The sequence below is a fragment of the Cucurbita moschata genome, unplaced genomic scaffold (assembly GCF_002738365.1).
Source record: "Cucurbita moschata cultivar Rifu unplaced genomic scaffold, Cmos_1.0 Cmo_Scf00010, whole genome shotgun sequence".
In the NCBI taxonomy this organism is placed as follows: domain Eukaryota; kingdom Viridiplantae; phylum Streptophyta; class Magnoliopsida; order Cucurbitales; family Cucurbitaceae; genus Cucurbita; species Cucurbita moschata.
In genome coordinates, this window is record NW_019268526.1 from 5,316,805 (window position 1) to 5,337,680 (window position 20,876).

The 20,876-nt window shown below is 36.2% G+C and overlaps 5 protein-coding genes across 8 annotated transcripts in view; 3 read left to right on the forward strand and 2 right to left on the reverse strand.

Moving 5' to 3' along the window:
• The window catches only part of LOC111448346 (protein CHROMATIN REMODELING 5-like), a 25,004-nt gene extending 20,478 nt beyond the window's left edge, over positions 1 to 4,526 (reverse strand). The window contains exons 1-5 of one of the 2 annotated variants that reach the window (XM_023087870.1): positions 4,111 to 4,526; positions 2,438 to 3,171; positions 2,223 to 2,290; positions 1,089 to 1,511; positions 78 to 302 (exon numbers count right to left, since the gene is read on the reverse strand). In XM_023087870.1, the coding sequence (XP_022943638.1) occupies positions 78 to 302; positions 1,089 to 1,511; positions 2,223 to 2,290; positions 2,438 to 3,167 (1,446 nt within the window). In that variant the 5' untranslated portion in view covers positions 3,168 to 3,171; positions 4,111 to 4,526. Of the gene's footprint in view, positions 1 to 77; positions 303 to 1,088; positions 1,512 to 2,222; positions 2,291 to 2,437; positions 3,226 to 4,110 lie in introns of both variants that reach the window. The other variant, XM_023087869.1, reaches the window with a different exon arrangement.
• Positions 4,527 to 4,830: 304 nt separating this feature from the next.
• LOC111448790 (gibberellin-regulated protein 5-like) lies at positions 4,831 to 5,781 on the reverse strand. The gene is made up of 3 exons (XM_023088539.1): positions 5,654 to 5,781; positions 5,283 to 5,358; positions 4,831 to 5,190 (listed from the first exon to the last, which is right to left on the reverse strand). Exons 1-3 carry the CDS (start codon positions 5,720 to 5,722, stop codon positions 5,009 to 5,011), a joined length of 327 nt encoding a protein of 108 aa, XP_022944307.1. The 5' UTR covers positions 5,723 to 5,781; the 3' UTR covers positions 4,831 to 5,008.
• A 1,824-nt stretch (positions 5,782 to 7,605) lies between these two features.
• LOC111448694 (magnesium-chelatase subunit ChlD, chloroplastic) lies at positions 7,606 to 13,723 on the forward strand. The gene is made up of 15 exons (XM_023088383.1): positions 7,606 to 7,935; positions 8,154 to 8,332; positions 8,883 to 8,967; positions 9,046 to 9,362; positions 9,444 to 9,567; positions 9,973 to 10,065; positions 10,449 to 10,544; positions 10,960 to 11,100; positions 11,272 to 11,469; positions 11,562 to 11,717; positions 12,094 to 12,201; positions 12,579 to 12,713; positions 12,977 to 13,141; positions 13,233 to 13,353; positions 13,447 to 13,723. The coding sequence occupies exons 1-15, from the start codon at positions 7,663 to 7,665 to the stop codon at positions 13,530 to 13,532; spliced, it is 2,277 nt and encodes a 758-aa protein (XP_022944151.1). The 5' UTR covers positions 7,606 to 7,662; the 3' UTR covers positions 13,533 to 13,723.
• A 534-nt stretch (positions 13,724 to 14,257) lies between these two features.
• Positions 14,258 to 17,591, forward strand: LOC111448129. 3 transcript variants are annotated; one of them, XM_023087565.1, is made up of 10 exons: positions 14,258 to 14,394; positions 14,529 to 14,599; positions 14,722 to 14,769; positions 15,105 to 15,174; positions 15,339 to 15,429; positions 15,525 to 15,586; positions 16,302 to 16,585; positions 16,684 to 16,702; positions 16,782 to 16,913; positions 17,094 to 17,591. In XM_023087565.1, the coding sequence occupies exons 3-10, from the start codon at positions 14,722 to 14,724 to the stop codon at positions 17,279 to 17,281; spliced, it is 894 nt and encodes a 297-aa protein (XP_022943333.1). In that variant the 5' UTR covers positions 14,258 to 14,394; positions 14,529 to 14,599; the 3' UTR covers positions 17,282 to 17,591. The 3 variants fall into 3 exon arrangements, with proteins under 3 accessions (XP_022943333.1, XP_022943331.1, XP_022943332.1); XM_023087563.1 differs by having other exon boundaries at positions 14,259 to 14,394; positions 16,302 to 16,603; XM_023087564.1 differs by lacking the exon at positions 14,258 to 14,394 and having other exon boundaries at positions 14,403 to 14,599; positions 16,302 to 16,603.
• A 1,098-nt stretch (positions 17,592 to 18,689) lies between these two features.
• On the forward strand, positions 18,690 to 20,469 carry LOC111448180 (ubiquitin-conjugating enzyme E2 20-like). The gene is made up of 6 exons (XM_023087640.1): positions 18,690 to 18,979; positions 19,406 to 19,433; positions 19,519 to 19,746; positions 19,851 to 19,914; positions 20,044 to 20,103; positions 20,205 to 20,469. The coding sequence occupies exons 1-6, from the start codon at positions 18,864 to 18,866 to the stop codon at positions 20,252 to 20,254; spliced, it is 546 nt and encodes a 181-aa protein (XP_022943408.1). The 5' UTR covers positions 18,690 to 18,863; the 3' UTR covers positions 20,255 to 20,469.
• The last annotated feature ends 407 nt before the right edge of the window (positions 20,470 to 20,876 follow it).

Here is a 20,876-nt window from a genome sequence, read left to right on the forward strand (position 1 = left end):
AAAAAAAAAAAAAAAAAAAAAAAAAAAAAAAAAAAAAAAAAAAAAAAAAAAAAAAATAGAGACATTCAGAAGCATACATATTGTAGTTCAGAGAATGGTTTCCATTGACAGTGTAAATGCGACTGGCCTTTCCATTTTATAAAAAATTCCACCTCATTCCATTCCGGTTCAGAATCAAATGAATGACTAGACAGAACGGGATTTATTGATCTGTTATTTCTTATAGCAACCTCAGCAATGCCCTTCGGCTGGTGCCAGAGAACTTTTTCAATTGCATCACCATCTTCCTCTTCAACTTCCTCCTAAAAGCACATATAACAAAGATATTGAAAGTGAATTAGCGATCAAACTAATACACCAAGTAAAAAAGAAGTATGATTCTTTATTTTAAAACAAGAAACATCTTTTCAAAGATCGTATGAAATCTGCCTCTTTTATTGTTGTTCAGATATAAGATAAATATGCAAGATAAGAGTCTTTAAATAGGCCTCTAAGCAACCTATACAACCAGTTAAACGAACATACAACTGGTTGAACCAGTACCCAACCCCAGCAAAACCAGACCGTAGTAACAAAAGATAACTAAGGGGTAACAACAAATGAACTACAGATAAATGGGACCGTGGGTTACGATGAGATACATCACAAACACAAAGAATCAAAATATTAACATCAAAAAATTAACATCAACAATCACAAGCTACACAAAAGTAGTACAATTCGTTGCAATCCAGCGTAGGAATGTTGCAAGTCTAAGACTGTTGTTTTTCTTATTTATTTTCAGAGAATTACATGAGATTATACAAATATCCTATAGATATCATTCATTCTCAGCTTGGATACTAGTTCATGAATTACACAAATATCTCCTAACTTAAGGCTAATCTTTCAACCAGGAACAACCCATAATAGTACAATACTTGTTATATTTTTTTTGAAGAAATAGAAACATTGTATCAAAAAAACCGGAAAAGATACAGAAAAAAAAATCTTATTCCAGAACCATATACATGGTAAACAAAACATTATTTTAGAAGCAACAAGAATAACTAGCTAGCCTCTATATAATTTGAAAAATGCAGGCACACCTTTTGGGACTTTTTCTTTTTGCCCTCGTCAAATTCTTCACTTTCTTCACTTTCAACATATGAAACTTTTCGAACTGACCTACTAGAAGTTCTGACCTCACTTCTTCGTCCAGAGGCACCTGTTGTTACAGAATAACGACCACTATCCTTGCGAGGGTGAGTGCCAGTTTTCCCTAAACTTTTAAAACCCTCAACACTATCACTGGCTGAATCCTCCATTGAAGATTCCTCTTCATATGAGGATTTTCCTTTTCTTTGTCGAATCGATGGTTGATACAATTTACATTCGCTAGTAGATCTTACATTGCGTCCTCCTTGACCCCATTGCTTTCCCCTGCCTTTCTTTCCATAACTAGGTCTGTCATCATCAGAAATTTCCAAATCATCATCTTCCTCATAATCTTCACCATCCCAGTCTTTATCCTGCTATCAATATAACACAAAATTAGTGTCCAATGTGCAGAAAGAGATAAAGTCAGGGTCATAATTAGGAAGTACAAGAACCACCAGTAACAGCATAGCGAAAAAATTGGAGAAAACGGACTACATTTCTAGAAATCTACACACACACGCACACATATACAACCATAATGAGGAAGAAGGAAAAAAATCCCTTTCAGAGAATAGCAAGTTGTAGTGAGACTTCTAATGTAAATATTGTCAAGGAAATGAAGAAAAAAGAACCCAAGAAATGAAATCCATCAAGGGTGAGCAACGGAATACTGATTAATAAAAAGAAGAAAAAGGAAAACGGTCAAGACATTGTTTACATAGCAGAAATCCTAAATAGAAAATTGATGGCGGCAGAATCACTTAGAGCTTAGCTTAAATTTTTTATTTTTACTTCAAGATTACATGGCTTCATACTTAACACAACTCAACTCCATGAAGATGAGTTTGATTTATACATGAGCAGTTTTTTTCACTTTTTCTTTGCGGTGCCTCATGTACATTTTACATTTATTCAATTTAATACAGACAACATAAAGAGAAAGTGAAAGAAAAGAAGAAACATAAATATATGCAAATGTGGTTAATGGAAGGAAGAAAAAAGTTTTTCTTTTTTTACCACATCATGAAATTCAGCACTCAAAAAGTTATTGAACAATACATAAATGTATGCAAATACCTAACCTTTTTCACTGAACGACCACTTCCAGTGCCATAATCAGGTTCGAAGTCCACATCATCAGGGTCATCTTCTGCAAACACCACAGCAATAACATTTAGCTAACATGATGAAGTCAAATATTGATAGATAAGAGAGTAGACGAAGTGTAAACAAATGTCAACCAATTAAAATTAAAGCATGGTCAACAGTTCAAAAATAATCCTACAGGAAAAGATACCTTCTTCCTCGTCCTCTTCATAATCAGCATCATCATTATGATTTTCGTCATCTCCATAATCATCATCTTCATCATTCACAACTCTGGAATTTCTTCGCATGTGATTGTTGCTGGCATTAACAGACTGCGACTGTGACCTATTTGACTTCACTGAGTTATGAAACCCTCGGTATGGCATGGAATCACTCTGCTCATCTCCATCATCCTGATCGTAATATTCATCTGATAGCATTCCATCTTCAGCGGGGACATCAGTATACCTTCTTTGACCTTTAACCTCTTTTGGTTGGCCATCATCATCAAATTCTGAACCTCCATCCTTTTCATTGGATATATGATCATCTGATCCTTCTCCAATTCTATTGTCAGACTCACTCTTAGACTCCTGTGCAGAATCAGAACCTCCAGGAATCATAGGTTGGCAGTCCTTCCAAAATGTTGAACCCCACCTTCTACCCCCTACCGCTCTTCCAGAATTTTGTAAGTTCGACACTCTCATAGTAATACAATCATCTGCAGCAGTCTCATTTTGCAACCTACTGGAATCATCTACTTGACCTCCATTGTGATAGGGTGCGTCTATGTTCATATTAAATTCTTTTTCTGAACTCATGTCTTCCTCGGCATTTCCTGCAGAGGTGTGAGTTCTATCGTCAACTAGTCCATGGCCTTTATCTTCCAAGACACCACGAGAAACTGGTTCATTTGAATGATTCCTAAAAAAGGCCATTCTTCTACATGGAATAAAACACCTCAACTTAGTGCTGGTGAAAAAGAAGCTTTGTATCCTGAAATAAGAACATGTTCAAACAAGATGGCAAGGATAAACATCATACTATCTCATCTCAATCAAATTGGAAAGTAATATACGAGAAAAATTAAGCTTTTCCATATAAAAGGACAAGGATTAAAAAACATAAAAATATCCCGTATCAGGAAGACAGAAAACTAAGGGTGGTGAATGAGAAAAGCAACAATACAGAAAGCGGGAACAAGAATCTCAAGAAAATGTCCAAGAAAGAAACTAGTATAAGAAAAGCTTGGTAGGCACCGTCCTGCACACTTTATTGTAGATTCCTTGTTAAAACTCCCAAAATACATTGGATGACTTGACTTACCTCATACATTCAACAAACCAGCTTGTAGTTTCTTTTGTTCAGCAGAAAACAGTTATAGGTGAACCACAGCAATTATTTCAAACAAAAGATGAATTAAGCAAATGTATAGAATTGAACCGCACAGTTTAGTACGAATCAGCTCCTATTTGAAGTTACTTCTTTTATGCAAAATCCAAGCTGAAGGTGCAGCATGCGACGAAGCCCGAGTGAGTGTACAGACGTGACTCGAGACTAAGCAATTCGTTCATCAATCAGAAAGAAAATTCCTTCATCGAATTCTAAACACGAGGATATCGGTAGGGGAGACAAATTCAAATAAAGCAGAAAGCTAATGCTAAAAATATATTCCACACTGCAATATTCAGATCAACAAGCTAATGCCGATAAACATTTTGAAAGCTAAAACCCCTCGAACCCCTCCCAGAAAAAACCCTAGCATTCAAACAAACTCCCAATCCACAATCAGAATCCTTAAGAAAAAGGCTTCGAAATTACGGCGGAATGAACGATCGGGAGGCAGAGGGAAATAGATGATCGAAAACAGAAGTCCCTCACCTTCAGAAAGCAAGCACGACAGAGAATGAAGTTCAACTTATCAAGATGGAAAGAACGCGCATGCTAAGAGTTATCCTATTCCTATCGTCGGCGCCAATTGTGAGTCGCGGGAACTGAATTGGCGGCAAAGCGAAAATCTGCTCGGATTGCCGAGTTTGGAAGAAAAAAACAAGGAATTTCAAATGGTCGTCGACGACGGCGGCGGCGGCGGCGGCGGCAAAGATGCGCCAGGTGGCAACGTTAACAACAGATTCAGGAGGAAGAAGACGATGAAGAGTGTGAATTTCTATTCCGTTTAACCTTCACCTCGTTTTCTTTTTTCTTTTTTCCTTTTTTTTTTTTTTTAATTTTATTTTATTTTATTCTTTCCCTTCCGTTGTGGTTGATTTAACGAGGATTGTTCCCAAGAGAGAGGAGGTGTTTGTGAAAAGGGTTGAATTAGAAATTCGGAGATAATTGAGGAGATGTCATGGGATGGCCATCAGGTGTCTCTTTCTTTTTCTTTTTTTTTTTTTAATTGTTGTTTAATAGATATTTCTTCATTTCCATTTTCTTATTGTTTTCTTCGACAACCAATTATTTCCAAACTAATCCTTCAGAAAATTAAAATTAAAAAATTATCTCTAAATTTGTATTGTTACATCATATTTCCCCTAAATTTTTTATTTAATGTATTTGACTCATTGTTGACTCATTTAGATTGGAAACTTATTGGAACAATTTTACGAGCTAATTTTAATTATATTAAGTTTAAATTTCATTAATACTTGTCTAAACTCGTGGCGAAATAAACTTAACATTAATCAACATAAACACCATCATTTGAGTCGAAATAAGAGGTTGTTGCCCAGGAAAGCATTTAAAAGGGAGAAATAAATGAAAATGGAGACGACGAGAACTAGGGGCATTTCGGGCCACCGCGCTTGGTCTTCCAATTGTTATAGCAAGGGCACATCTGCTTATTCCCATAGGTGCCGGGAGGAACGCACAAGCACTTCGCACAGCACTTTCTGCAGAACACCATACACGGCTTCTTGAACGACGTTGCCGAGCACCGCACCGTGCACCGCCCCCCGCATTCTGAAACGCCGCCGCAGAAGGCCAAAACGAAAAATGTAGAGAGTTTAAGATTATGGTTCCGACTGGACCAGTGAAACGGGAAAAGAAAATACCTTCCGGACGGAGGCTGCCCTGGGTGCCGCCATACATCTTTGACGACGCTACTGCTGTTTCAATGCTAGCGGCGGCCTGCGGGACAGGGAAAATTCGCCCATTATTTCTCGCCGCTTCATCGGCCGGTCCACTTTTTATCGACACATCTCGATTATTTAATTGGGAACCGCCAAAGTTACCGCCACGTCACCGCCACGTTTATTATTACAATTTTTTATTTTTTATTTAAACTTACCTAAAAGATGATTTTATTTTGTTTAAAAAGATTTATTAATTAACATTTTGTTTGAATATTCAAAATGTTTCATTTTTTATTGAGAAATTCATTGAGAATTAAAAAGAAAAAAAAATGATAAAATTTTGTATTTACCTGAATGTGTGTGGATGAAAGAAGCATGAAGGCAAGGCAGAGGAGGAGGAAGGTGGAAAGGGTAGCCATGGGTTTAGTGCAATGCTTTGGCCTTTGAAGAGGGTTTTTCTTTTTGTGTTGTGCAAATGTTGAACAACCTGGTTCTATTTATACCCCAATTTTTTAAAATCTAATACTTTGGTTTTCGTTTTCGTTTATTTATTTTCAAAGCTGGAATCTCCATTATTATCCAAGTGGAATTCACACTATAAAAATATATTAAATTCTCTATAAAAAAAAAAAAAAAAAAAAAAAAAAAAAAAAAAAACAACCATATGGCTTTCTTTATCAGCTGANAGCTAGATAAATTTACTCTTTATAATTCCACTGTCAGTGTTCGTGGCCTTCAATTTTCCTTATTATTGTTTTTTTTTTTTTTTTAAATCTTTCTTTTCAATCTTTTTATTTTTTATAGTCAAGATTATAGATCGAATTATTCGACATTTAAAATAATAATTTTCTATTTATTCATTAAACTATACTATACTTAAATTAATTAAGGGAATCCTACTTAAACGTCCATCATTGTTATAGTTATAAACATTCAAACATTGTCTTTTTAACATATTTTAAAACGAGTTAATAATTTTTTTTTTGTGTGTTAGTTGCTAATCACACATGTCGAAATCATCGAATTTGAACATTTCTCACAATAACATAAATAAATATCAACCGTGATTCAGTTTTTTCACCACGTGCTCCAATTAGGGTTTTTGCTTCAAACCCGTATGTATAGTGTTGTAGGTTTTATTTCTTTTTGAAATTAAAGTTCTGGCATTGCTTCCTATAGAATACAGTATTTAAAGTATAAAACAACTTTTCGAAACTATTAAAAAACGCAAACAAAAAGTCGTCGATGATATCTTAACGTTGATCAAACAAACAAATTAAGCAGAAACGAAACCACATTTTTAAAGTTTTAACGATGTGTGACGTGAAAACGGGTGGGCGAGGGAAAGAGGCAAGAGAGGCATGTGATTGGAGGGGAAATGGGGAAGTGAAAAGGGCATTGGCATGTTAAGAGCACATGCCCATCTTGGTCGCACAAGTAGAAGAGGGGATCCCACCACCACCCCAAAAAGTGCATTTCAGACGTAGCCAAAGTCTAAAACCCAATTTGCAAACTTGAAAACAACTTCCCATATGGTTCCTTTGCACTTCCACATCCACACACACTTGTCTCTGGGTTGGGCCCCTATCGCGTCCATTCTCATCTCTTTCTCTACCACATTTTCCTTTTTCTTTATAAAAAAAAAAAAAAAAAAAAGAAAAAAGTTATTTATTAAAAAATAAAATTACTCCCATGCTTTCTTTAATAATCCCTTTTTTTAATTTTTGCTCTCTCATGTTTTCTTTTAAAAAATTTAAATTAATATTTTATTTAAGAAATATCAAGTTTTTTTTTTATGATCTAAAAAACACAACAGAAAAGGAAAATTGTTTGTTTAACAAATATTTTTAGAAGGTATTTCAAACGTACGGTTAATAATAATACGATGGAAACAGAAAGTAGGAGAAAATATCTGGGGGGTTTTAAATAAAAATAAAAATAAAAATGTCGGTTATTTAAAATATAAATAAAAAATTAATTTTGGTGGTGGTGGATGGGCCTCGGCCATTGTCCTCGAAGATGGACATTGAAGACAATCATGGGCCTCGATTACTTTTGGACTCTGATTGGCCCAATTATTATTCCATGGGCCTCAATTTCTTTTGGACTCTGATTGGCCCAAATTTTCATTCCATGGGCCTCAATTTATTCGGACTCTGAGTGAGGTTTTCCTGTAAATTAACGACCATTGTTATAAATTGTTTAGCGTTGGTTTTATTTATAAATTTATAATTTCAACCATTAAATTATTGCTTATTTTTGTGTTAAAAAGAAAGTGTTGGCGGGTTGTATAAATTAGGAGGGAACTAATGGATAAGAAAGGAGTTGGAGTTGGATTTTCATACTCTCTGCAATAACAATGTCACCCACATCTCTCACTCCTTCAGCGGCTCTCCCTCATCTCCAATCTTCCCTTCTTCCCTCCTTCAGATTCCGCCCTCTTCTCCTCTCTTCATCTTCATCTTCTCCATTCTTCCCAAAACGCCATTTCTGTCGCAGAATCCGCCACTGCATTCGCTCGTCTGCAAATTCCGTCGTCGAGTCCGGCAACGGAGCTGTAGCTGCAGCAGAGAAGCTCGAAGCAGCTTCCTATGGCAGACAGTACTTCCCACTCGCTGCAGTTGTTGGCCAAGTACTATAATCATCTCTGTCTCTTTCGCTTTCTAGCGCCAAGATTGTGATTGGCCTGATAATTGGCTGACGTTGCCTTGGATGCCCTTTGAGTTGTTTAATTTCGATCCTTGAAGATAATTGTTCGAATCTGTAACGTCGCCGGTTGTTATTTTTTTATTTTTTCTTCGGTATATGTGTAGGAATTAACTGTTGTGTCTATCACTAATTGGTCTACAGGATGCAATTAAAACTGCTCTTTTGCTCGGAGCTATCGACCGTGAAATTGGCGGCATTGCCATATCTGGAAAGCGAGGAACGGCTAAGACAGTTATGGCCCGTGGATTACACGCAGTCTTGCCACCTATTGAAGTAGTTGTTGGGTCCATTTCAAATGCCGATCCATCCTGTCCAGAAGAGTAAGATTGCCGAGTGTTTAGAAGTAATCATTTTACAGTACCTTTCGGTTGAGAAATTTTGTTATGCACCTGATAGGCAATACCATAGATGTTAGTCAGGGGTTGGATGACTTGGGATATAAATTTAAAAGATCCATTGATTTTTGTGGCGATCCCGCCTCGACCTATTTTCTCTTTCGACCTTGGAATGTTCTATCTTGCGAACCCAAGATTTGGCTTCTTTAAAAGATATTGTGTAAGTCGCTTCCAGCTCCCCATTAAGATCAATAGAGAAGGTATTAAATGCGGTTCTATTGAGGGCATGAGATTTTTTACAACACGAGTGTTCACAGTCTTCTAAGCATTCACATAGTCTGCTAATTCACGAGTGTTTGCTTGCCCAAAAATTACACCAAGGTTTTAAAGAAATACAGTATCTGAATATGCCTAATATACTCCTGGCCTCTATTTCTTGAATGAAAGAAGTTTGATCTCTAATTCAATTTTTATTTTATTTATTCTAACAATTGTTGTGTTTTTTTTTTCCCCAACTGAAAAAAATAAACTAAAGATGGGAGGATGGCCTTGCTGATCGTGTTGAATATGACTCAGCTGGTAATATCAAGACGCAGATTGTTAAGTCTCCTTTTGTTCAGGTACTTACCGAGACGCTTGATATCTCATATAGACCTCATTTTTCATTGCTTAATGAAGCAAGTTTGATATGGCTGCAGATCCCACTTGGAGTTACAGAGGACAGGCTCATTGGATCCGTTGATGTTGAAGAGTCTGTAAGAACTGGAACGACTGTTTTCCAGCCTGGTCTTCTTGCTGAAGCTCATAGAGGAGTTTTGTATGTTGATGAAATAAATCTTTTGGACGAGGGTATCAGTAACTTGCTGCTTAATGTATTGACTGAAGGAGTCAATATAGTTGAAAGAGAAGGAATCAGTTTTAGGCATCCATGCAAACCACTCTTAATTGCTACTTACAACCCAGAAGAGGGCGCTGTTCGTGAACACTTGCTAGACAGGATTGCAATTAATTTAAGGTATAGTAGTTGTTTTGCCAGTGAAGTAAATCATATATTCATTTCTCTTTCTCATTAGGCTATGACAAACTCCTTGTGCAGTGCAGATCTACCTATGAGTTTTGAAGATCGTGTTGCAGCTGTAGGAATTGCTACACAATTTCAAGAACAGAGTAGGGAAGTTTTGAAAATGGTCGAGGAGGAAATAGAGTTTGCAAAAACTCAGGTAATCTGGCCTGTTATGGTATAGATTATTAAACTTAAATGATCTGCTCCCTAATGAATAGCTACTTGCATGATATAACTCACTAGTTTCCTGGAGCATTAAAGGTGAAAGATTAACTGCCTCCATCATTATTTTCGTTCATATGGATGAAGAAGATGGATGAACCTCAGTTTTATTGTTAACTACAAACCTTGTTTTAGAAAATTAGGTTGCTTTGTTAGTATTACATATACTCAAACGCATAAGCTTGACAGTTGGTGGATGTTTTGTAATAAAAAAAACACAACTGTTGTGAAGTCTTTACCTTTATTCATTTATTTTATTTTTTATGAATCAAATACTCAGCAAAACAAATCTTTATTCTGTAAAAGTAACTGTTAAAGGTTGAACCACCTTTAAATGCAGATAATTTTGTCAAGAGAATATTTGAAGGATGTTATAATTGGACGAGAGCAATTAAAGTACCTCGTCTTGGAAGCTATTCGAGGTGGTTGCCAGGTTCTTACCAATTCTTTCCTCTTGACTTCAGTTTTCAATGGACTTCATGTTTCATCTTGACTCTGTTTTTCATCAATGTGTTGATTACTCCCATGCATTTAAAGATTTTACTATCTTCCTCGATGGGAGACAATTATCTTTCTCAGCTATTTCCATTTAGGCTTTTAAGATTGGAAACGAAATGGTGTTGGAATGAACTATTTGCTCTGATTTCAAATTCTGCGTGCAATATTATTTTTTTTGTCATTTTTGTGCTCACTGGGAAAATGAAAGCTGAAAAGAAAAATACATAATGCCAGTTGAGTAACTTGACAGAAGATCACGGCTTTACATTTTTCTTGCTTCTTATCTTGATTGTCCAATATATGACTGGTGGAAATCAGGGGCACAGAGCTGAGCTATATGCAGCACGTGTTGCAAAATGCCTGGCTGCTTTTGAGGGGAGGGAAAAAGTCTATGCTGATGACCTGAAAAAAGCTGTAAGCCGATAAGTTGTCTTCTTTACTGCAGTGCTACTTCTTTTCTACCTCGTTAATTGCATAACTGGAAATATATTCTTTCTTACCTTGGCTGTGATTTTACCTATGCTAGAGTGTTATTCATGATTGGAAAATTTTTCTTTATTTTTCCAATAGTCTATGGTTTGTTCTCTACTGGCTTCTCTGATGAAATTTTGTGAGGTATAAGCTTTTGTTAATTATTACAAAGCAACAACGGTATTAACTGTCGCATATCGTTATCCAGTACGAGTATGGATGTTTTCCTACGAACTGTTAGGTGTTCCATTGGGTGAAGGTTTCCTTTTCTCAAGGTTTTCTGATATTATGTATAGTGCTGTATTTCAGTTTGGCACCTCCATACATGTTTTCCATTCTAACATATTACACATTATAGGTTGAACTGGTCATTCTACCTCGTTCGATCATCAATGAGAATCCGCCAGATCAGCAAAATCAACAGCCTCCGCCACCTCCACCACCTCCACAAAATCAAGAATCTGGGGAAGAGGAGAATGAAGAGGAAGAAGAACAAGAGGTTTTTTTGTACATCCATCAGAATTCCAGTTTGTCAATGATTTTTTTTTCATTTAAGTGATTCTAATTTTTTTCCCTTGCATTTTTCAATGGAATAGTCTATGCGGTGTTTCATTTTGAATTTCTTTATTTGATTATTCTCCAATAACTTGAAATTTCCTTCCGTATGCAGGAAGATGATGATAAAGAGAATGAACAGCAGGAGCAATTACCTGAAGAATTCGTTTTTGATGCTGAAGGAGGTTTGGTGGATGAGAAACTTCTTTTCTTTGCTCAACAAGCACAGAGACGCAAAGGCAAGGCCGGGCGGGCAAAAAATGTCATCTTTTCGGAGGACAGAGGACGGTATATTAAGCCAATGCTTCCAAAGGTCAGTCAACTTCCTGACCCTTTCATTTGAGACGTGAGATTAATTTTGGTGTTCAAGGCACACACTTTTCTACCGATCGTCATATTCTGCAGGGGCCTGTTAAGCGGCTAGCAGTTGATGCAACGCTTAGAGCAGCTGCTCCATATCAGAAGTTGCGAAAGGCAAAAGATGTTCAGAATACTAGGAAAGTTTTTGTCGAGAAGACTGACATGAGAGCAAAAAGAATGGCTAGGAAAGCAGGAGCATTGGTAATCAAACTTCAGTTTTATTAATCACTATGTTATATATATATATATATATAAGAAGTATCATACAATAAATTTGAGACATTAAATGAGCGTAAGTGACATGATAGTTACAGTTTATTCTTGGTTCAACATTGGAATGCTAATAATGTCTTGCACATCTTGATTTGGTTGTACTTGGAAGTTTTCTGCTTTGATTTCATTGCTCTATGGAGGAATAGAATTTCAGAACCTTGAGAGTTGTAGACTTCAAGCAAAATATTAATTTTTTTTTTATATTGTTCAGACGAAAGCTTCCCAATTTTAACTTTTTTGGAAGTCCCAATTTGGATTTGAATTATGGTGATGTCTCATTCTTAGATTTGGTTACCTATGGCAGGTAATATTTGTGGTTGATGCCAGTGGGAGCATGGCATTGAATCGTATGCAAAATGCAAAAGGTGCAGCACTCAAGTTACTGGCAGAAAGCTATACGAGTAGGGATCAGGTAACACAAAGATAACAACATTATGCACTTCAAGGTTACATGGCTCCAGGCAATTGATATTTCCTTGCATAGCATCAAATATTTTCCTCTTACAAAGAATGTAGAAGCAATAGCATGGTTATTGTCTAGTCTTCGCCAAAAAGCATGATTAAGATTTACCCATATTTTCATTTATCTATTTGTCACAGGATCCCTTAATTTCATCGTAAGATATTAATGGAGTCCTGAATTCCATTTTTCTGATTGTTTAAGCAAGCACGGTCAAGACTTCAATGTTCTTTTTTTTTTTCTCTTTCCCCTTTACTTGTCTTTGGAACTCTAATTGCTATCTGGCTTTGTAGTAATGCGTGCTTTTATATCTAATAATCACATTACAGGTTTCCATAATTCCGTTCCGTGGAGATAGTGCTGAAGTTCTCCTACCTCCTTCAAGATCTATTGCAATGGCAAGAAAACGTCTCGAGAGACTTCCTTGTGGTGGAGGATCTCCCCTGGCTCATGGTCTTACCACGGTCAGTATTTTAATATTGATCTTGAACCATCTTAAAAGTTATCGGATTCTAGGCTGGTTCCCCTTCTCCTGACTAAAAAACTGGGACTGAAAAGGAAGCGATAGTAAAAGTTCAGTATTATAGTTACGTTGGGTGTCTTTTCTTTTACTCATTCAGGTCTGCAAGCACCAGGCCCATTAAGTGGGCTAAATTCCTTGTTCTGATTGTAATGGTAGCAAGTTAAAAACATGTATCCTAAAGTGGTTTTTGATCCACTTCTCCAGGCTGTAAGGGTTGGATTAAATGCTGAGAAAAGTGGCGATGTAGGAAGAGTGATGATTGTTGCAATAACTGATGGCAGAGCCAACATATCACTCAAAAGATCCACTGATCCTGAAGCAGCAGCTGCAGCTGCTGATGCTCCTAGACCTTCAGCACAAGAATTGAAGGTAAATTCAAGTCCTTTAGCCTCATGTGCTTCATCCAATACAGATTTAGTAAATTGAAAACCTCACTTGTGAAATGGTCATTCTAATGAAGGATGAGATTCTCGAAGTGGCTGGAAAAATATACAAAGCAGGAATGTCTCTCCTCGTCATTGATACCGAAAACAAGTTCGTGTCAACTGGTTTTGCAAAGGAGATCGCAAGAGTAGCTCAAGGTTTGTTCCATTTTCAAATATAAGGTTGTTCAAACTTAGAGCAGCACCACAATTGCATAATAACATCTTACACAACACATTCATTCATCACAGGAAAATACTACTACTTACCGAATGCCTCAGATGCTGTCATCTCTGCTACGACGAAGGAAGCTCTTACCGCGTTCAAGAACTCGTAAAATGACTGAAGTGGTCCGTTTTCTTGCTCACTAGTTTTGTTGAAATGAAAACAGGCTTTTCCCTGCAGTCTAAGTACTTATTTTTGGCAATGTTCATAATAGAGCAGATCATTTTGGTGGAGAATCCACCCCATTTAAATCTTGTATTGCAAGGATTGTTTCAATCAATGAGTGAAAGAGTTGCCTTCTTCTTCTGATGTTCAAATACAGCTCTAGTGGACGTGGGCCGATAATCAAATTTTAGTACAAAAGTTCGAATCTTGAATTAATTGTAACTTATATAAAAAATAAAATTAGAGTTATTTGAAGCTACTCCATTCTTAAAATAATAATAGTAATAAACTACTAATTTATTATCATTAGTTTGGGAACAATTTTATTTTATAATTGTCATTTGAATAACTTCATTAAATCCAAAATTTAAAATGCAGACCTGATAGAAGTACGAAGTCTAAATTTTACACATGGAAATTTTCAGAAAAACAAAAAATATATATAGTTAGATTAATAAATTAATAGTTTACAATTTTTAAATAATTAAAATGTATTTTATTTATATTACTTTTACGTATTATTTTGTAAGCTTCGTAAATTTTTTTACAATAGAATGGAAATGTCGGACATCGAAATTTAAATCCCATCGCTTTTATTTACTTTATTTATTTATTTATTCTTTTAGTTTCTCCAGCGAGCTCAGTGAAGGGGACGCGCCAAGGAGTAATAAATATATTATAATTTTTATTTATTTATTTTTATTTTGAAGGAGATTTTCACAGTTCTCCCAACGTTTCTATCTGCGATTTTCAAACTCCACTTCCCGCGTGTTTTCGCCTTGCAATCTCCAAGCTGAACGAAATTCGTGGTAAGTTCGATGCCTACAAGGTTTCTCTATTCATAAATGTTTCCGTTTCCGCGAGATTTCGCTGTTTGGAGGTCAAGAAGCTGAAGCTGAAGTGAAAGAAACCTTGTCGAACTTAATTTTCTCCTCGTTTACAGCCTTTGACATCGCAACAGTTGTTCCTTTCAGGTTCTTCGTTCTCAGTTTCTCCGGGAAGCCAAACGGACTCGCGTAAGTACTTTTTGTTCGTCAGATTTTTTAAATTTAGGGTTTTCCAGAATTTCATTGTTGCTACCGAGTGGTTTTGCTTATTTGAATTTTTTTTTTTTTTTTTTTAAACAATTTTGGTAGATGGAGTCTCTCTATAAGAAGCTCTACGACAAGTACACTAAACTCAAGGTGTGTGGCTGTTTTTTCTCTATTGATTGATTGAGTTTCTGCAGATTGTTAAAGATTTTCCTTGCTTCTTGTTTTGTATAGGATTTGTAATTTTTTTTTAAATGTGGAATGGAATAATATTGGTGCATTGGTAAGTCAAGCCATGCATTCAATTGGTTGAAGTTGGATCTTGTCTAGGACTTAATTTCCTAACTCTGAAGAAGCATTTTACAAGTGAATCTGCAAAATTATCCTCTTGTTGGTCCTCAAAACTTTCATTACCGCTCTATGGGTCGTTTGTCTGCATGCTGGTTTCAAAATTACCTATCTTATTTACGGTTGCGTATCTCTTACAGACAAAAAAAATGTCAGACTTTGATCAGCTCAGCAAGGATCAAGAAGTAAAATTTTTGAATTATGTGTCTGGTATGGGCAATTATCCTTTCCTTTGCTTATCGGGTTGTCTTTTTTCCTTTACTTAATGTGTGATGTCAGAGGTTTAAGACAAAAGGATTGTGCTTTTGTCTATGCTATTTGAGTTGTTTAGCTTCTTGGCTTACACCAGTCGGTATTTTCTTGCTCCTCTCCAGCTGCAGAGGAGTTGATTCAACATTTAAAAAGTGAAAATGATAGATTGCGTCTCCAGTTTAATGAATTGAGAGATGAAGCTGCTTCGACCAGGTGTGTCTTAGAAGAATACCAATAACTTCTTCAGTCTTTATGATTATCTTTTTGAGTTCCTTTGATGGGCTAATACACTGGTAGTGTGGTTGCAGGTCCAGCATGGATGCAAAATGTGCCGATTATCAGAAGCGATTAATGGAAGAGAATCAAAGGAGTAAGAGATGCACATTTTCTCTTGCTCAGATTCTATAGATTTCTATGTCCAGTTCTTGCGAAGAATATCCATCTTGAACAATTTACCAACTTTGCTTTCCAGCAGGAGAAAATCCAAAATTGCCATGCCTTGAGTTCTTATGATGACCTGGGGTCTTGGGTTTGCATGCAGATAATAACTTCAAACTTGAAATTAGTACTTTGGTTTTAAACTAATTTAACATTGTAAAATGAAAGATTTTTTATTTCCAAGGTACTCAAATCTTAATTGCTTTTTTACTAGTGAAATGGGAATACTCAAATTCTTGTTGGGTATCCACTTAGTTCACGAAGTATGTTTGGGTGGCTTAATATTTAATATGATGTAACCAGACTTAAAGGAAAGGTTAAATTGCTAAAGTACCCTGCCTAAACTAAAGAATTTTGTGATTTGTTCATGAATTTTCGAGGGTATAAATGTTACATTATGATTGAAACCCTTGTGAGTATCATTTTCCAATTCATATTCTTTAAATATATTTGCTTATGTCCCACTAGAACCCAATTTCCTGAATCGCTTTAGGTTTTGTCCTTTACCTCTCTGCCCATTATCTATTAATAACTATTGGGTTCTGTTCACTGAGATTCATCTTGCATAACATTAACTATATCTATCTGTCAAGCATCCACGTGCCGATTGCCTAATAAATTCTTCATATGGGCTCAATCCAATGCAGATAGTACTCTTTCTGAAGAAGTTGAGAAGCTTCGAAAACTCCAGCAGGAGGGAAATTTTGGTGGTTATAACAACGGAATAAGCAAGGAACCGCACACGCCTAGTGGCTCCCAACTTGTGCCTGGGGAGGTTCCGAAAGGCCCATCTGGAGGAAGTACAAGAAAGCGCTCCAGAGATGCTACTCCAGTGACCGATGAACTTGGAGTACTCAATGCAGGTGCTCAAGCTGATCCCACACAAAGGCAATCAACAAGTGAACTGTCCGAGAAAGCTGCATCCAGCAAGGTTGGCAACATGCAGCTGGTATATCTAATTAATGATTATATTTTTGTGCAAATACTTTTGGTTTTCTTTCCTCTGATATTTTCAATGCAATGCGACAGGGTTGTTGCGGAAGCAAAGGTTGGTATTGACAGATGTAAATATAGCATTATGTTGGCATGATGGTGTTGCTGTAGTCTAATCCTCGAACTGTTTATAGATGGCAGCGTAAATGACTGTGTTTCCACCAACTGCCCATATCATTGCCTTATAGAGCACTTGATGGGCATGGAAGTATCATCTACCAATCGAAGTGAAGGAATATGTATATCAGCAGTTCATAAATCAAGTGGTAACTTAAAAATTGGATATGACGCTTTGTTCTTCTGCCTTGTGGCTTTCTACTTTTCTTCTTTCTACATTAGATTTTTGCTTCAATTATACTTGAAAAGCTTTTTTTTTTTTTACCTCGACCAAATTTGGAGAAATTGGTGACGGTTTACTCTTCTGTTTTTCTTTATGGTTATATCAGGTTACTCATTCAGTCTAACGTGGTCAAGTAAACTAGCTGGAGAAACAGAAATCCTATATCGCGTCTTATCTCTGGGTACTTTCGAGAGGGTAGCACCAGAATGGATGAAGGAAGCCATCATATTCAGTACGAATATGTGCCCAACTTTCTTCGAGAAGCTTACAAGAGTCATCAAGCTGCACTGCTAATAAAAAGCATGGCTAGTGCTTTCTAATCCCAACTAAGCTTTCAAGTTAGTTTCTCCTACTTGCTAAATGAACATGAATAGTGAGCAAACTAACAAAAACTGCATGCCTGACCGATTTGCAAACTCATGTATAAATTGTGAGGTTGATATGATATGATATCTTCAGAAAAAGGATTGTGAACTCTTGAAGTCAGTTCTTTTTTCTGTTTTCTTTCTTAGAATGAATTGTGAGGTTGAATTGGACGGTGAATTTCCAGTGAGCGATGTATATATTTGAGGTTAATAATCCATCAACCAACAAGAATTTGACATCTGGAATAGATAGAACAACAAGGACTTGATCTACAACTTTCATTATTGTAGAGATATTGTGATGCTGGAAAATCTGTCTGGGTCTACTGTACATTTAGTGGGCTTAAAATTTGAACTTTTTTGAGTCTATCTATAAATGAAGAAAGTGAAGAACCTTGAAGCGAGAGTCTGGCAATAATAGCATCCAAGATTGACATCTTTGGTAAGGCCCTCTGTCACCAAAAGGGGGGAAGCTAAAGCATCTTGATCATTGACTACGAAAAACAGAATGATTATCAAAGTTTTTGCTTATCCTTTCTCTGTGTTCTTTTCACTGTAGAACGAAGCACTTATTTTCATGAATTCACCTTTTAGTACTTTTTTTTTTCTTTTCTGTTGCTAAATGCACTTCATCTTTGAATTATAACCCAACTTATTCCTTTTTAAACAAACAGGGATTATAGAGGAAGGCAGGTGTACGAAAAATCGCACTTGTTCGGATTATTATATTTTCCTCAAGTTGTATATTGACGATTTTAAAACAAAATTTTAATGAAAAGTTTGAATTAAAATATTTTTGAAACTTTAAGATTTAAATTGATACGATATTGTTGATTTGAGAGTTTAATTGATGTAACTCTAGGAGTGTAAATTTATATTTGCTTACGATATCATGAGCTCATCAATTGTCTAGATATAAAAGAAAAGATAATGAAGTAAATATGAGTAATTTAATTCTTTTTTTTCCAGGAATATGAAATATAATATTTAAAATCATGGCACATAAAAACATTAATAACAAATACATCCGAAAATCCTTAAAAAAAATTAATGTATGGAAATTTAAAATAAAGGAAGGTACTCATGAAAAGGGTCAATTATTATTTTAAAAATAATAATAATAAGTAAGGTCAATTATTATTAGGTGGTGGATGAAGAGTTTCATTTGGTAATAATAATAATAATTATTTTAAAGAAAATGTCTGGCTGTGGTTGAATAAAGTGGTGGCGCTAAAGCAGTGACCAAAAGTAGCCGTTGTAAATTCAAAACCAACCTAATTGGAATCTTCACCCTCGCCCATAACGTTCACTAAATTTTTTGAATATTTATCCTTCAATTCCAATCCCTAATTCTTCATCTATTTCCTTGGTTTTAAGCTCCCTAATTTCCTCTCTCCCCTTCTGCTCCGCCTCTCTCTCTCTGCCAACGTCTCATTGATACTTCTTTGGGGGAGAATTTCCTTGGATCCTTCTTGAATTCTTCATATCGTCTGTTATTCGGATCAGAGAGAATGGCGGCCATCAACCGACACACTGACAACACGACGCCGGCTAACGCTGTTGTTTCTCCAGCGAAGAAATCCTTGCCGCCGGCCAAAACCGCGGATTCTCAGTCCGTTCTCAAAAGGTATAAACATTTTTGTATCTTTTGGATTCCGTTACTATATCACTGCGGATCGACCGCTTTCCTGTGCGTCGCATCTGCTCTTTGCTTTATGTGATTTTGAGCCGTCGTTAAACTTTAAGCTGGATGAGGTAGTGATAGGGTCCTGGATTATGTAATCTTCTACCACTTGGTCTTTTTGTTCAAACTGATTTTGAGATAGATTGTTCTGTGGTCTTTCTCAACGAAATTTTTAGGGTTTGCGGGGTAATATGAGAGTTTTCTCAGGTCAGGTCCTCTTCCCTTAATTTAGCACCATGGTCATCCATATTGAAAGATATGTCTCTTACTTGTGTTGAAATTAGTGAAGAACCAGTCTTACTGGGAACTCCGTTTGTGTTCAACCAACTAACAATCTTCCTCTGATTTTTGGTGCTTTTACTTACACAGGTTGCAGTCTGAGTTAATGGCTTTAATGGTAATGTAAATTCTGAAATATTTGGAAATGTGATTCCACAGTTGCCAATAGGCTATTCTTAAAACTCGTGTATCTGAAATTGCAGATGAGCGGAGACTCTGGGATCTCAGCCTTTCCTGAGGAAGATAACATATTCTGCTGGAAAGGAACAATAACTGGAAGCAAAGACACAGTGTTTGAAGGAACAGAGTACAGGCTATCCTTTTCCTTCCCAAATGATTACCCTTTTAAGCCTCCAAAGGTGAAGTTCGAGACTGGCTGCTTTCACCCAAATGTGGACATTTACGGCAACATTTGCTTGGACATACTTCAGGTAACTAAGTTATGATAAAATCTTCGATATTGGAAGTGTAACTTCTATGATTTATCTATCAGAATGAAAAGAATCTGAAGTGAGAAATGTTTCATCTTTTGCAGGATAAATGGTCATCAGCATATGATGTGAGAACCATACTTCTATCCATCCAGAGTCTGCTTGGAGGTAACAACAACCTGAATCCTTTTATTTGGAATGGTTTTACTTGACTTGGATGGTTTTACTTCAACCTGAATCCTTTTAATTTGGAATCGAATCTAGAATTTGCAATGAGCCTTTGCCGTTTATTTGCAGAACCAAACATAAGTTCACCCCTGAACACCCAGGCAGCCCAATTGTGGAGCAATCAAGAAGGTGGGTTTCTAACTGTTGTTGTAACACACAATTTTTCTCAACTCTACGAGTTGCCTTGTGATGAAAGTTTTCTCACAAATGTTTCTGTGTTTGCTGTGTAGAATATCGGAAAATGGTGGAGAAATTGTACAAGCCTCCAACAGCAGCTTAGGAACAAGACTAGGATTTGTGTGTCTCACTCTTTTTGACCTAGAGAGGAGGAGATTCCCAAGTTATTTTTTTTTTCTCTTTCCTTCAGTATGATCTTCGTCTACTCTATTACTCCCAGGATGTTAGAGATATATGCTGCCTCCTGTTATATGTGGAAATTTCAAGTCATGAGCTATATATATATATATATATATATATATTTGTTTGTTCTCATTTCGAAGTGCGTCTACGTCTATACCCACACCCTTCCATGCTCTTTTTAAAAAAGCTGCCTTCAAACGGAAATGATGATGTCAAACCTCTCAAAAAAGACAATAAATCCTAACCTGGAGCTATTGTTTAAGTTTGGCATTTGGCATAAAATTGTTTAAGCTGCCTTCCATCGCAATTTTTCCATCATTAGTGGAAGTCAAATTTGGCATAAAATTAGCTCTAATTAATGCAGAAAATTTTGGCCTTTCAACAATTGCTGCTAGACACAAAATACCATGAAAATATTCTCCTCTCATCAACCAACTGCTCTGCCTAAGAAAGCAGCAAAAATATGGTTTAAGTTTCGCACATCATAATACCAAAATCTAGCCTTGAAGTTGACATTTAGCTTACAAATAAATGCACATAAA

What these genes read in the sequence shown, in the direction of transcription:
- LOC111448790 (XM_023088539.1), bottom strand. Translation starts at nt 5,722, where the DNA reads ATGGCTACCCTTTCCACCTTCCTCCTCCTCTGCCTTGCCTTCATGCTT. An exon ending in TTTCATCCACACACATTCAG is followed by an intron (nt 5,359 to 5,653) that starts GTAAATACAAAA and finishes CCTGTCCCGCAG; the next exon opens with GCCGCCGCTAGCATTGAAAC. An exon ending in GGGCAGCCTCCGTCCGGAAG is followed by an intron (nt 5,191 to 5,282) that starts GTATTTTCTTTT and finishes GCGGCGTTTCAG; the next exon opens with AATGCGGGGGGCGGTGCACG.
- LOC111448694 (XM_023088383.1), top strand. Translation starts at nt 7,663, where the DNA reads ATGTCACCCACATCTCTCACTCCTTCAGCGGCTCTCCCTCATCTCCAA. An exon ending in AGGATTGCAATTAATTTAAG is followed by an intron (nt 9,363 to 9,443) that starts GTATAGTAGTTG and finishes CTCCTTGTGCAG; the next exon opens with TGCAGATCTACCTATGAGTT. An exon ending in GCTATACGAGTAGGGATCAG is followed by an intron (nt 12,202 to 12,578) that starts GTAACACAAAGA and finishes ATCACATTACAG; the next exon opens with GTTTCCATAATTCCGTTCCG.
- LOC111448129 (XM_023087563.1), top strand. Translation starts at nt 14,722, where the DNA reads ATGGAGTCTCTCTATAAGAAGCTCTACGACAAGTACACTAAACTCAAG. An exon ending in ACAAGTACACTAAACTCAAG is followed by an intron (nt 14,770 to 15,104) that starts GTGTGTGGCTGT and finishes TATCTCTTACAG; the next exon opens with ACAAAAAAAATGTCAGACTT. An exon ending in AGCAGTTCATAAATCAAGTG is followed by an intron (nt 16,914 to 17,093) that starts GTAACTTAAAAA and finishes TGGTTATATCAG; the next exon opens with GTTACTCATTCAGTCTAACG.
- LOC111448180 (XM_023087640.1), top strand. Translation starts at nt 18,864, where the DNA reads ATGGCGGCCATCAACCGACACACTGACAACACGACGCCGGCTAACGCT. An exon ending in CTGAGTTAATGGCTTTAATG is followed by an intron (nt 19,434 to 19,518) that starts GTAATGTAAATT and finishes CTGAAATTGCAG; the next exon opens with ATGAGCGGAGACTCTGGGAT. An exon ending in ATTGTGGAGCAATCAAGAAG is followed by an intron (nt 20,104 to 20,204) that starts GTGGGTTTCTAA and finishes TTTGCTGTGTAG; the next exon opens with AATATCGGAAAATGGTGGAG.